A 17226-nucleotide genomic window follows, 5' to 3' on the forward strand; every position below is an offset into this window, starting at 1 on the left:
CCTGGTCTCCGCACCCACAGACCGGCTCCAGGCAGAGCTGTGGGCAGCGGCGGCGGGGTGGGTACGGGCTGAGGGAGCCGGTCCTCGACGCCCCCCTCACCCCCGTACCCCAGGAGCTGTGCCTAGGCCAGGAGGGGCTGGGGGGCACCATGGAGGTGAGCGGCGGAGACGCCTGTCCGCCCTCTTATCCCCCAGGCCTGAGGGAGGGACCTGAGGTAACCGGCGGGGCGGTCCGGGTCCGGGTGTTGGACGGGCTTGGAGGACGGCGACGGTGAGGAGAGACTGAGGAGCGGGCGCGTCCCTGGACGCGGGTCTCTGAGGCGGCCGAGCCGGGTGGGAGAGGCCGGGTCACCAGCTAGGAGCCCCGACGGGGCGCCTGGGCCGCGCCGCGGGGGTGAGCGGGGGCTGCAGCGGTCGGTCGGGCCGGGGCCTGAGGGCGCGGTGCGGGCTGACAGGCCGGGCGGCCGGGCTGGGGCGGGAGGTGACGGCCCGCGACGCCCGGGCTGCCGCCACCACCTCCACGTTGGGCCGCGGCGGCGCTGAGGCGGAGGCCGGCGGCGAGGGCCCGTCGGGCGGGCGAGGGCCGCGCCTCGGGGTCGGGCGGGAAGGTGGAGAGGGAAGCCGGGGCCCCCATATGAGTGTCCTGGGAACTGATTCCGGGTGGAGCTGGGCGCACAGCCGACGTGGAGCCATCGTCCGGCCGTTTCGGTCCTGGCTCTAACCTGCGTGATATCTCTCAACCGTTTCCTATCCCCGTTTCGTGCAGCGAAAAGTCGCGTTACGTGGAGGTGCGAATCGCTGCTGGAACCTCAGTGCCGACGCCAGCAGTCGGCTAACAGATGTCTTCAACAGCGTGATGTTGACTGGGTCCCCTTCCTTCTATGATTGCTACAAGTCGCAGGTCAGTTACTCGGCTCTGCCTTTGTTAGAGGACTTTTTTCTCCATCAGATCCAGCACCACCACCCCCCCACCCCCACCCCACCCCCACCCCCACCCCCACCCCCACCCCCACCCCCAGGCCATTCACATAGGTGTTTAAATTGCTCCATGTTTAGGACCAGACACCCGGTAACAATATTTTTTTTAAATAAATTTATTTATTTATTTTTGGCTGCGTTGGGTCTTCGTTGCTACGCGCGGGCTTTCTCTTGCGGCAGTGGGGTCTATTCTTCGTTGCGGTGCGGGGGCTTCTCGATGCGGTGGCTTCTTTCGTTGCCGAGCACGGGCTCTAGACCTGCGGGCTTCAGTAGTTTTTGCACACAGGCTCAGTAGTTGTGGTGCACGGGCTCAGTTGCCCCGCGGCATGTGGGATCTTCGCGGAAGGAGGGCTCGAACCGGTGTCCTCTGCATTGGCAGGTGGATTCCTAACCACTGCGCCACCAGGGAAGTCCCCGGTAACAGCATTTTAAATACAGAGTCTGCAGAATACACACTGGTTTCGAAAAAAAGTTAAGAAATAAGATTTTTCGTTGATTCTTATTTTTGTCTTGTCCTCAGCATGACGTGATGCCAGAAATGTAAGAAAAATCTGTATTTACTAAGACCATAAAATATTTCTTCCTTCCGGCGTTTATTGCAAGTCGGTGCAAACATACGTTTTATAATTTAAATTTTTCTTTACTCTTTTATTCTCTGGCTCTAACAATGTCTGATGACATGCTGCCTTTTACCTCACGTAAAACATTTAGTTTTGTTGTTAATCGTGTTAAATTAGGCTTAGGTTAATGTAAGTCATTTTCATTTGAAATTATTTAACCAGGACATCACTGTTGATATTGTTATGCTTTGAATTATAACAATATCCTGAAATAAATAATTTTATTTAATTCACACTACAACCTTGTATAGTATTATACCCACTGTACAGATAGAGAAACTGAGGCTCAGAGAGTTTGACTTGTGCCCTAAGTGACAAAGCCCAAGTGGAACCCAGCTCCTTTTCACTGCCAAGACCAGCATTCCACTGCTCTCATGACTACTAAAATTTACTTGGATTTAATTTTCAGTTGATTAAGCGTAGCAAGGATAAAGTGATACATTTTGCAGTTATCTAGACTAATTAATATGCCAACCCTAAGCATTTGCATATTTAATTTCCAGAAATATTTTGACTGAGAAGGATCCAGATATTTAAAGTATAATTGTTTGAATCCACCACATTACTTTAGTCGCTTGTTTTATCCTGGCATATTACATTTAAATCAATCATTTAAAAGGATTTCTTCTAATACTCAAATCTTACTTTAAAATATAAAATATACTTGAAATAATACTCCCAAAATACATTTAGCTTCAAATACTGTTTACTTCATTTGATATTATATAATCTGAAAATGCTTATTTTGTTTAAGCAACTCTTTCAAAGAATGAACAATTATTTATGTCACTTTGGATACTTCAAACCTAAAAGAGAGTTAAGGGGGTCTGTGATAAAAACTGCAGAACTAAAGGAATAAAATTATGAAAGGTTCTAACAATAAAATCCTTTATAAAAGTTACTGCTAACAAACAGAAATTTTGGAAAGGCAGTTTTTAGTGGCACTCTTAGCAAAATCCCTTCTGTGCCTCAGTTTCTCCAGCTTCAGAATAGTCAACAAAATATAAGCTATAAACAAGAAAATTATAATGTGTAGGTTTCAAATAGTAATCATAACTGGAATTTAAACAAATGGCTGTAAAATATTTGAGATTCTTGAAGGTGAGTGATTAGAAGGTATTAATTTTCATATATTATCGGTATAAACTCAGTGAATGTTTAAAGTGTTGTTTTTCAATTATCATGTCTATGAAGAACAAAAGTTTAGGAATGTTTTGATCTAAACATGTTTTATCTCTTTTTACATAAATTTCGATTAAGAGAATGAAAGCAATTAGAAAATATTTTTAACCAGGATTATATACCTTCTATATTTATAAGAAAATACTATTTCTACTGTGTTTATGCCTGGATATTTATAGTTATTACATCTCACGTTTTACTAGCTCCTTATTTGGAGAGTTAAAAATTGAGAATCTGGGCTTCCCTGGTGGCGCAGTGGTTGAGAGTTCTCCTGCCGATGCAGGGGACGTGGGTTCGTGTCCTGGTCTGGGAAGATCCCACATGCTGCAGAGCGGCTGGGCCCGTGAGCCATGGCCGCTGAGCCTGCGCGTCCAGAGCCAACGGGAGAGGCCGCAACAGTGAGAGGCCCGCGTACCGCAAAAAGAAAAAGAAAAAAAATTGTGAATCTATACTTTCAGACTATTTTAAGTATTTAAAATTTGAGGGGCAGAATTTTCACTGTACCTCAATCCCTTTGGGAAGGAGGCAGGACTTTGAATAATTCATTAAAATCTTAAAACTCAAACTTTTTATCTTATTTACTCAAAATTCATTATAGAAGTGTTAAGAAAAAAGAAAATGAGCTTGTTTTTTCTTCTAATTGTAATATCTTTAAAATTTCTTAAGATATAACATTTTATGTCTCATCTCATTTTTACACTTTCTCTTGGAAAGAGACTAGCCTGAAAATTAAAGATATTGTTTTAAAAGGCCCTAATGTAGGAGTAAGAAGGCCTTGAGATTGGGTTTTAGTTTTGTCACCTCTTAGCTCAGTAACTTTTAGCCTCCATTTCCTCATTTTTAAAGTATAGAGAATATCCATGTCATAAGGTTGACTGCATACAATAATGTTTGTGGAATTTCTTTGAAAATTCTATGTAAATGTACATTCACTTTTTTTTTTTCACAGATTGGGGGCAGTAAGACTGAGTTTTGTAAATGATTTATTAAAAATAATACTGCTATAGTCCACATAATGCTCATCTATTCAAAAAATTAAAACTGCAATAACTGTAGGTGTTTTATACCAGTGATAAGCAACAGGTACTGAACAGGGGCCAAAATTTTCTTGGAATAACCACGCCCACTTGTTTACATACTGTCTATAGTTGCTTTGGTGCTAGGACAGCAGAGTTGAGGAGTTTCAATAGAGACCTTAACACAGCAAACCCTAGAATATTAATTATCTGGCCCTTTACAGAAAAAAATCGCCAACCCCTACTGTAAAGTAAGCTTAAGTGGCTAAGTCTAGATTTGTCTCCCAACTCCTCAAATTTCCTATTATTTGGCTAATATTCTGTAATAAATGCAGTTTTGATTGTGTCTGGTATACAAACATGTCTTTAAAATTTCAGAGTGAAGACAGTGTTGACCTAAGGCAGACCTATGCTCCACTTTCTTCATCAACAGAATATGCAAGTTCTGTAGATTCTTCACTTTTCTGTGCACCATCGTCTACGTATGGAGATGATATTAAACAGCCCTCTAATTCTCAGATCAATGTAAAGAACAGGTAAATTAATAAATTAGATTTCTCAGGCTAAATGAAGTGTTTTTAAGTTTGATTACATGGGAACCTAGTTGTAGTAGCTCTTTTTTCCCTATATCAGCATTTTTATGTTATGGCATTATAATTTTGTTTATCAGACTTTTAGGAAATCTTAAACGGGATAGTTACGTGTGAATAATTTTTTCTTATTACTTTTTTTTCATTCATTAGAGGCAACCCTGAGTAAACCTTAAGTTCCTCTTTCTAAAGATAACTTATATAAATGAGTTACAGTTTTTCAATCTATTTTTTTAATCCAATTCTAAATTTTCGGTAATTTTTCCTTCCCAAGTATACAACAAACAGGATTTTATCAAACATAAGATACTTTAATTATTTTTCTGTTCAATTCCAGTAATAATAAGGGCCTACTCTATGTCAGATTCTCTCCTACTGGGGTTATTAGAATTAACATGGCAAAAATTATCCCTGCCTTTATAGATCTTACAGTAATGATGATGATGATGACGACAACTTGTCAGGCACTGCAAGTATAGTGAGGTTTAAAAGAAGTAGTATAGGATATTATGGGAGCTTTACTGCCAAGAGAAGCTTAAGGGAGTGACACTACCTTTATGTTAATTATAATAAGGGAGCAGTTAATAGAGGCCGATGCATCTTTAGTTTAACCAGGACATAATTATTTTTAAAATCTACTAATTAATTAAATAATTGTTTAAAAAATTTTTTAATTTGGTAAGTTCTCTAAAATAGTGATTTTATTAGAAGGACTATATAACATATACTTCCACAAAAAACAAAATATTTTTTAAGTTGATACATGTTCATTGAAAAACTTCAAACTTTACAGAAATATATAAAGGCAAGCAGAATTTTACCATAACCTTGCCTCTCCACCTCCCAGTAACAACTATTAACAGTTTGGTATATATTACATAGAATATTTTTCTAGATATATACTAACACATTATTAAACAAAAAAACTTTATATTGAATCTTTTTGAAATAACAAGATGTAGTGGAAAAAGCATTAGACTTGTAGGCAGACCATTTATTCAGCAAGTGTATAGTAAAGCATGGCAAATCACATGCCCTTGCAAAATTCAAATTTCTTAATATCACACATGATCATTTATTCAACAGCTTAATGATTACTAATATCCTCCCTTCCTATGTTATGAAGATCAATGAAATTTTGAATGCTATGCAAATATAAGGTATTTTTATTTATTTCTAAAATGTCCTAACACTATGAAATGATAGACATAAAATATGAAAAAAAACAAGAAATTACAATTTAGAACAACATATTACTTCTAGGAACAAATTACCCAAAATCCATAAGCGGTAAAAAGGCACCAATTTTCCATCTCCTTGTGGCTTTTACATTTTGTATTATTTAGATAGTTTTAGTCACTAGGTAGGATTTCAGGTACATGGAGTACCAGTCACTTCTTCAGCAAAGATTTAGGGGTAGCCTCCAAATCTTTTACATTTAAGGGACAACTGCAATGTTGCTGTGATATCTAGGATGACCATATCACATTTCACTTTTTAATCCAACGTTTAGTATAAAGAGTCACAAAATAGAGCAACAGGTTCATATGGTTTTCAAATCACAAATGGAAAAACTGAGCAAGTGTTGATGTAATGATGTATACTAGGACTAAACATGATTTCAGGAGCAGCCATGGTACCAACCGTGTCTGCAACATCATGGATCAGAGATTTGTATCTTGATCACCTAAAATGAATAGCATGTGTTTGGGAGAAATAAGAGGTAAGCATACATTGTGAACTAGACATAGGATTTGGAATGAAGGAGAAATACTTATGTAACATAAACACTATGCTAAAGTGGAAAATATTCTGAGTTCCTGTTCCCTTTTTATTTGAAATGATGGTATAGAGTCAATCCAAATATTTTATCGAAAAATAATGGCAGAATAAGTCTGGAAATAGAAATCAATATATTGTATTTCAATATGAGTAAAAGTATTTACATGTGATATTCATTTATCTTTAGGATTCAAACAGAAAGAAATGACTATGGTAGTGAAACAGACTTATATGGACTTGTGTCTAACATTTTGGAAGAGCAAGATAAATCACAGCCATATTTCACTGAGGGGTTAGTATATTATATAAGCTATACAGTGTGTAGTAAACTTTTAAATTCCCAAGTACTAGATTACCCTATTTATTAACTTTTATTTTTAGTTAATAGAGGATCATCTGACAGTAGACATCTTAATTCAGATATTTGTTTCGAGAAGCCTTGATTTTGCTGTGGTGCTTGCCATACAATTGAAAGTTTAATTTGCTATTAAGAACTTTCATTTGTTGGGGTGTGCTTAGAGCAGGGGGTCTGAAGAAATGGCTTGTCTGTTTACAACATACCAGACAGGAATCTGGGTTCATTGTGACAAGGGGCACAAAACTTGGCCTTCCTATGAACAAATACCCAACATGTATCCCCCTGCACCTCCATGTGGCTGCTGGGCAGGACCAGTGGGACAGGGCTCAGTACTGGAAGGAAAGCTACAGTATGCAGTGGGGGAGTTTGCCACCTGGAGCCTGTCTGATCCACGTGTGGGTGGGCCATGAATGGTATTATAGGCATAAAGGCTTTGAACCCCTCTCTTCAAGAAAAACAGAAAAATAGATTCCAACTGTATGCCATTCTGGAAAAGGCAAAACAATGGAAACAATAAAAAGATCAATGGTTGTCAGGAGTTTGGGGGGAGAGGGGAGATGAATACGTAGAGTACAGAAGTTTTTATGAGGGGTGAAAATACTTTGTATGACATTATAATGATTTTATGTCATCATACTTTGGTCCAAACCCATAGAACATGAAACACTATTCACTTTGTAAAGTGAACCCTAAGATGAACTAGGGATGTTGGTGATTATGATGTGTCAATGCAGTTCAGCCTTGGTTAAAAAAAAAAGTCTTAAAAAGAATTAACACTTGGGGTAGACGTTTTTGGCAAAACTTTTGTTTCACTTTTATATATGTATACACATTATATATGTGTGTTTGTTGGATTGTGATGTAAAATGTGCTTATAAGATTAAAAAAGTTTGCAGGCTACTGTAGTTATACTGGCAAATAAAAGACAAATTAATTTTTTTTTAAAAAAGAACTTTCATTTGGAAACTTGCATAATCTTGCATAATTCAGAGCTGTTTCCCTTGAGTTCATGAGCTAAAATTTGGCTTAAAGAATATAAGTTCCAAGGACTTTTATACCTATACCTACAAAAATAAAACTATCATTACTGCTGTGCAGAAATATGTATGGATTTTATTCATATGGTAAAAATTTTTTAAGTGTGCTTTAATAGTTTTATTTGGGTGTGGAAGCCATGTTATGCGGCATGTGGGATCTTTAGTTGCAGCATGCGGGATCTTTGGTTGCGGCCTGTGAACTCTTAGTTGCAGCATGTGGGATCTAGTTCTCTGACCAGGGATTGAACCTAGGCCCTCTGCATTGGGAGCACGGGGTCTTAGCCGCTGGACCACCAGGGCAATCCCAGCACATCTTTTTTATTTAAAAAAAATTGAGGTCAACAACACTTTTGTATTATATAATAACTTAATTAAAAGAAAAACTTATTTTGGTTTCTACTTACTATATATAAACAATTCATGTGGGGACTTCCCTGGTGGTCCAGTGGTAGAGAATCTGCCTTCCAATTCAGGGAACACAGGTTCGATCCCTGGTCGGGGAACTAAGATCCCACATGCTGCGGGCAGCTGAGCTTATGCGCCTCAATGAGAGAGCCCGCGTGCCGCAAACTACAGAGCCCATGCGCTCTGGAGCCTGTGCACACCACAACTAGAGAGAGAAAACCCACACGCCACAGCTAGAGAGAAGCCCGCGGGCCGCAACATAAAAGAGCCTGCATGCCTCAACAAAGATCCCACGTGCCGCAACTAAGACCCGACACAGATAAAAAAGAAAGAAAGAAAAATAAATTAAAAAACAAAACAAAACAATTCATGTAAGACCATGTAGTCACCAGCCTCAGGCCTTAGTATATGTCTCTTGGGAAAGTATAGTGAAGACATATTAAGATTAAAATGCATATTTATATAGCATATAGCACATTTCAAGTTATAGTTATTTGGATGTAATGGCAGCTTATAAGGCAAAGTTGGAAAGGATTAGAGATTGGTGAGGTGGGGCAATATAAATGTTTTTGAAAGCCTTTCCTACCTTTTCCACTAAGAAAATAAAGACTTTTAAAACCTAAATTGTAATCAAATATATTTACTTGTTCTAGGACCTGCTCCTCCAATTTAAAGTCAGTTTGGCCAGTGAACACAAGCAGATTTGCAGATCACCATGACCTCTTAACAGAAACCAAAAGGCCAATAGATACAGCCATCTCTCAGCAAGCTTTTTATACTGGTGAATCTGTGTCAGCAGTGGAAAAGCAGTACCTGCATAATAGTAATCTGATACCACAACAAAAAATAGATGAACTTTATCATGGATTTACTGGTTTTGACCTTGAAGAACAATGGATGTACCCCTCACGAAGTGATCATTCTAACTGTTACAGTATTCAGACAAATGATACAGCTAAGACGACATTTCAAGAATATCTATCTATCAAAAACTGTTTTACACCCCACATTGGTCTGTCTGACATCATGAAAGAATCAGGAGTTGATACCTACTCTTATGGAAGAGAAAAAATATGTGCTAAAGGTCTTGAAGCATCATTACAGCAAAAGAGGGCAGAGATGTTTCTTTCCCAGTTTAATAGATACAATGAAAATGCAGATTATTGTAGATACCCAGAATATGCTTATCCTAATAAGGCTAAGCTGAATAAGTGTTCAAATTTTAGTGTCCAAGATAGTAAAAAATTAGCCAGCGGCACACCTGAAACACCAACTGTAGAAGCAGACACCTACACAAAGTTATTTCAGGTTAAACCAGCAAATCAGAAAAAAATGGAGGCGACAATACCTGACCAGCAGAATTTCACATTTCCAAAAACTATACCACATCTGACAGAAAAACAGTTTGCAAAGGAAGCATTTACTGCTGATTTTGGCTTAAAATCAGAATATGGACTAAAACCTCACACAGCTTGTCCAGCTAATAATGATTTTGTTAATGTCACAGAAAAGCAACAGTTTACTAAACCTGACCCCCCAAATTCTGAGTATTTTAGGTCAGTGAATTTACTAGCAAACTCAGCAGCATCTTCAGGCAGTATCAACTTAAACAGACCAACTTGGATGAATGTCCAAACAAAAAATAACACTCTTATTCCTTATCGAAATCAAGGTAACTTCATGAAATTAAATACTCATTTAAGTGCAGCTTCAAAAGCTTCTAACCATTCTTCAGATTTCCTGCAACTGTCATCTACAAATTTAACAGCAAATAGCAATTTATTTCAGAAGTGTTGCCAAGAAAACCCTTCAGCATTTTCTAGTTGTGATTTTGGTTATAATGGTGCAGAAAGAATTCAATCTGTCAGTCACATGAAAGGACTGACAAAGACTGGAGAAGAAAATCTCTTTGAATCTGTTACCGATAAAAAAATAAAGCAGCCAAATGGATTTTGTGATAACTATTCAGCTCAGCAGTATGGGATCATTGAAAATGTAAACAAACATTATTTTCAAGCTGTGCCCCAGAGTGGCTATTATGACCCTGAGGAAGGGCCAAAGCATTTAGATAGCTTATCTCAAAATACATATCAAGATCTGTTGGAGTCACAGGGTCATTTTAATAGCCACAGACAGGGAAGTGGAGAGAACAATATTAATAGCCGTGTGAATCGCACACAGGTGTCATGCTTTTCTAATAATTATATGATGGGAGATTTAAGGCATAATCAGAGTTTTCAACAACTTGGTTCAAATGGGTTTCCCCTAAGATCCACACACCCACTTGGCCATTCAGTTGTTCCACTGTTGGATTCCTATGATTTGTTTTCTTATGATGACTTAAGCCATTTATACCCGTATTTTAATGATATGATGTATGGTGATAATTCCTTTTCTGGTTTTGTGCCAACTTTTGGATTTCAAAGACCAATTAAAACCCGTAGTGGACCAGCCAGTGAACTTCATATTCGTCTAGAAGAGTGCTATGAACAATGGAGAGCATTAGAAAAGGAGAGAAAAACGGTAACACAAAACTATCCATTTAGGTGTAACTTAGTATAGCCCCTTTGCCTATCTTCATTTTATTTACCTTAGTGTAGCTTAAGAAAGAGTACTTGCCTTATTTCTAAGTTGCATTCTTCTATAATGTGTAGTATTTGTTAAGTTCATGACTATAGAGAATTAATTAGGTAATTTAGAGACTAAAAATGCTTGGGGTTTAAAATAATTTGTTATTTTAAAGTTTATTTTGCCTATTAGGTAGACTTTTTCCTTAATGGGTTATAAGTTTATTTCTTTGAATTTTCTAAGTATTAAACTATTGGAGTGTTTAGGTATTTTATGCATTGTGACAGAAAAGTACTGTGGTACTGTGGTTTGTATTTGTTGCCTTTTGATACCAAAACAATTTTTATCTAAAGGAGTAATTTTCAATTTACTTCTTAGGCCTATGAGAAATATTATTCATGATTGAATCATATTTAGAAAATTTAGCATCTAAAAGTTATATAATTTTTTTACAGACTGAATTGGCCCTTGCCAAAAATTATCCAGCGAAAAAGGTATCGAGTACTAATAATACTCCAATTCCAAGGCTGACCTCCAACCCATCTAGAGTTGATCGCTTAATTGTGGATGAACTTCGAGAACAAGCCAGAGTAAGCTGTGAAAATATCCAATAGCAGACTTTTAAACTGATAAAATTTTTAAATGCTTCAGCAAGTTAGAATTCTGAAGGATTTTAAAATCACATTTATGTGTAACTCTCTGAAATGTATTCTTTTCCATGTTTGGACCTAGAACTATTAGTTATTTAGGAAAGGGAAAATAGCCCCACTCAGTCATTGAAATAGTAGGTTTAATAGTCTAAGTGGTTCCTCTTCAAGAAACCCAAATTAGCAATGGAACTAATCCTCAACAGAAAGAAAATTTTTTTTAAGCAAAAATCATTTTGCCTATTATTTACAGGGAAAGTCCCATTTCTTAGTCACAAACATTTGTTTCCTAGCTTCATGAGCAAACTGTGCTTGCATTATACAAGATAGTAAATTAACAGGAAATTACCATATTTCATTTTCTTAACCCTGTACTCTTACTTATTTTATTTATTTTTGGCTGCATTGGGTCTTCGTTGCTATGCATGGGCTTTCTCCAGTTGTGGCCAGCGGGGGCTACTCTTTGTTGCAGTGCATGGGCTTCCCATTGCGGTGGCTTCTCTTGTTGTGGAGCACAGGCTCTAGGAGCGTGAGCTTCAGTAGTTGTGGCCCACGGACTCTAGAGTGCAGGCTCAGTAGTTGTGGCAGACGGGCTTAGTTGCTCTGCGGCATGTGGGATCTTCCCAGACCAGGGCTTGAACCCGCGTCCCCTGAATTGGCAGGCGGATTCTTAACCACTGTGCCACCAGGGAAGCCCACAGAGTCTTATTTTATTGAACATTAGTTTCTTACTTGTACCATGCTGTCTTTAAAATACAGATATGAACTACTTCAATGGAAAAAGATTGATTTTACCTAGCTTTCAGCCTCATTCAGTTGTAATTTTTAATCAAATTTGTAAATTTGTACAATGGAATTTATCAGTGGTATAGTCAGATACTGACATGGGTTATAGCCAAACGTTATAAAAACTTAGGTCTTCTGTTTTTTTCTTAAAACTGTTCCAAGTTAAAATTCCTTTTTCTCAGTAATACATTTCTAGGCAATAAATCAAAGGATTGCTAACTGTGGATATTAGGAAATATACTTTTTCCAGCCTTACTTAGGCTTAACCCTAATTTAGAAGGTTATGTTTATAGCTGTTAACAATAATTTTGTTTATCTATATTTAACAACATTAGATCAGTAATACACAAAGGGCAAAAATATTTTTATGTGTACTACTTTCTAGCTTGCTGGTTTTGTGGAATTCTGAAAAAAATCTTTTAAAAGTTTATTAAGGGCTTCCCTGGTGGCGCAATGGTTGAGAGTCCGCCTGCCGATGCAAGGGACAAGGGTTCGTGCCCCGGTCCAGGAAGATCCCACATGCTGCGGAGCAGCTGGGCCCGTGAGCCATGGCCGCTGAGCCTGCGCGTCCGGAGCCTGTACTCCGCAACGGGAGAGGCCACAACAGTGAGAGGCCCACATACCACAAAAAAAAAAAAAAAAAAAAAGTTTATTAAAAATCACTTGTGTAAATTTCTTTCTTTACACTTATCATTTATTCAAAATGATTGTCTTATTTTAAAAATACATAATTTGTAGTTCACTGGAGTTTTTTCTATGGTATTTTCTTTTGTTGTCTTATTTTCTCCTCAAGAATCTGGCTGGTTGTACAGTTGGGAAGAAAATATTTTATATCTGTACACTTGTGTTTTCTCCATGAGCTTAAACTGGGATAGACTTATTCCAAAGAAACTTGATAGGAGTGTGAGGTTAGAGGCATAATTCAGGTGCTTATTAATTGAGAGGTATTTTTCTACTGTCTCCAATCACTGAACACCAAGTTCTTAATGTGAATTTTAAATCATTTAGCTCCAAAAGGCAATTATTGTATTTATTTGATGTCCAAATCCTACTTACTCAAAAACTGCCCTTTCCTTACACCTTCCAAGTTTAGAATTTGCAACAAGTTAGGCATATACAACCATGAAACGTACTACCCTTACTGATATACAGTGCTCTTCTTTAATCTTAATTAACCAGAAGATTGAGACTTCCTGATTTTCCTTAGCAGTTTTGACAGTTATAGGATTTATTTTGTATTAGTTCAGCATAAATTTAAATTGGTATTTTCTGGATTATGGATTCCTTAAAACTACCGCTATGGGGGCTTCCCTGGTGGTGCAGTGGTTGGGAGTCCGCCTGCCGATGCAGGGGACGCGGGTTCGTGCCCCGGTCTGGGGGGATCCCGCATGCCGCGGAGTGGCTGGGCCCGTGAGCCATGGCCGCTGGGCCTGCGCGTCCGGAGCCTGTGCTCCGCAGCGGGAGAGGCCACAACAGCGAGAGGCCCGCGTACCGCAAAAAAAAAAACAAAAAACAACTACCGCTAACCAGTATTATTTCTGATTTCCAAAAGGAGAACTCTGGAGGCCCAGAAAGGAATTGCTGAAGTCAAGATTAATCAATCTAGGATTTCTCCTTTTTAGCTCAGTTTTTTTTTTTTTTTTTTTTTCCCGGTACGTGGGCCTCTCACTGTTGTGGCCTCTCCCATTGTGGAGCACAGGCTCCAGACGCACAGGTTCAGCGGCCATGGTTCACGGGCCCAGCTGCTCGGCGGCATGTGGGATCTTCCCGGACCGGGGCACGAACCTGTGTCCCCTGCATCGGCAGGTGGACTCTCAACCACTGCACCACCAGGGAAGCCCTTTAGCTCAGTTTTTTTCCCTTTTAATTACAGTAACTCCTAATAATGCTCTATTTGCAGGCTATTCTCTTATTTGCCAAAAAGAATGTCGTATCTTATATTTGCACTTACTGTTAATAACATGGAAATATTTGAATGTTTGACTTTTTCATTGTTGCTTATTCCCAGTAACTGACTACCCTTAAACCTTTTAGAATTAACATACACAAATAGGTACAAAAGACTGACTTTCCATCTTTGTTTCCCCCACCATGGTGTCAGGACATAGTAAGCATTCACTTATTTATTGATTGAATATTACTGCTCTCATCTCTATTCTGCTTCATTGAAGACTTGTTTTAAGTTACTAACAGGGCAATGTGGTTACATGCCTTATCAAAATTTAAAATGTTTCCCTCAGGTTGTGACTTTACTGGGCAAAATGGAACGGCTTCGAAGCTCTCCCCTTCATGCCAGTATCTCTACAGCTCTTGATAGACACTTGGAGTCCATTCACATTGTACAGTCACGTAGAAAGGACGAAATTGTTAATGCTTCCAATCGGCAAAGGCAAGGTGTTCCTAGATGCCAAGATGACAGAGGTACAAACGTTAATGCATATTCTTTTGATAAGGCATTGAGATAATTTGAATGTTAATAAAATCAGACTCTAAAGTTAAAAGGTTGAATTTCTAACATTTATACTTATCTAAAGAATAAATTGTTAAATGGTGCCCACATAATTTACTCCAGAAGTACTTTGATCTATTTTGCTAATATTACCCATTTAATTATAATAACTCTGTTAAAGTCTGTGTTCTACCTAAAGCATAGTCATGGTTATACAAGTCAGAAATAAATACAAGTATCAACACTTTTAAATATTAAGTCAAATACTTTGGTTAGCTCAGTCAATAGCCATCCTTCTTTTATAAAAATAATGTTTGATCATTTAGTAGCACAGCACGGGGTTTTATGAGTTAAGGGGTACTTAAATGGCATCTGATATGAACTGACCCCAAATATTTCTTTTACAGATGTTTTTGCCCTTGCTTCAGCAGTTAAGGAGATGTGTGTGGCTACTCGGAAAGCACGCACTACCCTGTGGTGTGCACTGCAGATGACCTTGCCAAAAACAGCCAGTACAGCTGGCCAAACAGATGTGGAAAAGGCTTTACAAGATATAGTAGTAAACTGTGAAGATAAAGTCCATGAAAGCCTAAATAGTAGCAATCCAATGAACCAGAGAGGTGAAGCAAACAAACATTAAGGAAATGACAGCAGAAAGAAGAATAAAAAGCTGATAAGTAAATGTATCAAAACATGCTAAAAAATGTTAATGAACTTGTCAAACTTGAAATTTTCATTACATTAATTTTCTTTCAGATTTAAAGGTAATACCTTAATGAAGTCTAACTTCTATTTAAAAATCTTCTATTTGGAATGAATCAGATGTAGTTTAAAAGTGAACTCAAAGCTAAAGTTGACTACTCTAGGGGTTCCTGGGTAGTCAAAGATAACAAGTTTAAGTAAATTAAATATTTCCTAACAGCTAAAATATTGCTGAAACCCATTCTGCAGTGCAGGTAAATGCAAATGTGAAATTCTTCTAGAAGATGTTTCATTTAGGTCTGCCTTAGTAAGTATAATTCCAAATAATGAATCTAAGTGACTGTAACCCAATCATGGCTACAGTCTAGTAACCAAGACATAGTTTTGATTGTGATATAAAAGTGTTTTCCTTACAAAACTGGATAATACCTAGGGAACAAAGGAAAACAAGGATGAACCCAATATTCATGTAAAAATTTAATATTTAAAATACTACCATATTTATAAATTTGAAATCTTAGTACCTAAGTATATGGAGGAAAATGCATCTGATTCTCCTAAAGTAGGGATAAAAGTGCCAGTGTAAAGACCATGCAAGTTACTGAATATAAAGCCTATTCAAATCATTTGTGTATGTTCTTTAAAATTTAATTATACTATCAATTATTAAATATCTCCAGTTTTAAAGTATTTTAATTGAATCAAAAACAAAACATTTCCTTTATCTGGATCTTTTAGACTTGATGCACAGTAACTAAAATAATGATTATTGTTTTAATATCCTTAGTTTGCTGCCTTTTATGAGGGTATCACGAAGTTCTAAAATGTATTTTTTTAAGGTTAATCTTTAACTAGTTTAGTTTGCAATTGGTTAGTGTATATTTTGTGTAGTTCTGTTCATTAGTTTGCTTCTGTATTTTTTTAAAAGCGTTCTTGAAAGCTTGGCTTTTTCTGTTTCTCATCACTTAATATCTTTGTATGGAACCCGAGTAATTCATTAATATGAAATGTTGGTATTATGTGACTCAGAAGATCTTGGGTTTTAACATTTCTAGCATGAGTTAAACTATAATATAATGTACTGATGAAATTTAATTGAACTATCCTTGACTAGAAACACTAATGTTTCAAATGTTGGTGTTTTTCCTAGTTTTAGAAATCCTGGTATTAAAAAAAAAAAAGAGTGTAATCACACCACATAAATTTTCTTTAGATGATATTCAGAGGAAACTGATTGAGAATGCAGGATTAACTGTAGGGAGAAACACTTTGATCACTGAAATGTCTTAGAACTACCCAAATGAATTACATTGAGGGTAGTCAAATAAAATAGATCATCCCACCACAGTCACTGCATAGAAAGTGGTTAAGTTTGATGTAAGACATGTTGCGTGTTATGAAAACAAATATTGAACTGAATTTAGTCTCTCAGGAAAAATAAATAAATTACTTTGTTGAAAATATTTAGTTTCATTTTTTTACATGTTTGTATTAGTTTTTTTTTAATATTTATTTATTTTCTTTAATTCTTTTTTGGCCGCGTTGGGTCTTAGTTGCAGCATGCGGGATCTTTCCTTGTAGCGTGCCAGCTCTTTGTTGCGGCGTGTGGGCTTCTCTCTAGTTGTGGCTTGCGAGTTTTACTCTCTAGTTGTGGCACACAGGCTGTCCAGGGCGCGTGGGCTCTGTAGTTTGCAGCACACGGGCTCTCTCGTTGAGGCACGTGAGCTCAGTAGTTGTGGGAGCCGGCTTAGTTGCCCTGCGGCATGTGGGATCTTAGTTCCCCCGACCAGGAATCGAACCGGCATCCCGTTCATTGCAAGTCGGATTCTTTACCACTGGACCACCAAGGAAGTCCCTGTATTAGTTTCTAACATTAAGAGTCACTCATGCCAGAAAACCAATTAAATTTCATTTAACTGATAAGAACTGGTGGTAAGTTTTAAATTTCATTATTAACACATAAATAATAGTGTTAGTAGATAATAAACCAATGCCATTCAGATATCCTTAGATCTAACGACCTCCTTCAAATAAATTTTTGTTCTGCCTTTGTGCTAATCCTGGCAAACCAGAATAAAAATTCTGGGGAAACTTTTACATCACAGT

The 17226-nt window shown here is 37.8% G+C and overlaps 1 protein-coding gene across 1 annotated transcript; it reads left to right on the forward strand.

Moving 5' to 3' along the window:
• Window positions 1-149: 149 nt before the first annotated feature.
• Window positions 150-15058, forward strand: MEIOC (meiosis specific with coiled-coil domain). Its single transcript, XM_007455121.1, has 8 exons — window positions 150-215; window positions 767-901; window positions 4175-4332; window positions 6356-6460; window positions 8622-10491; window positions 10992-11126; window positions 14210-14390; window positions 14826-15058. The coding sequence occupies exons 1-8, from the start codon at window positions 150-152 to the stop codon at window positions 15056-15058; spliced, it is 2883 nt and encodes a 960-aa protein (XP_007455183.1).
• The last annotated feature ends 2168 nt before the right edge of the window (window positions 15059-17226 follow it).

Source organism: Lipotes vexillifer, unplaced genomic scaffold, assembly GCF_000442215.2.
Source record: "Lipotes vexillifer unplaced genomic scaffold, Lipotes_vexillifer_v1.1 scaffold1639, whole genome shotgun sequence".
Classification (NCBI taxonomy): domain Eukaryota; kingdom Metazoa; phylum Chordata; class Mammalia; order Artiodactyla; family Lipotidae; genus Lipotes; species Lipotes vexillifer.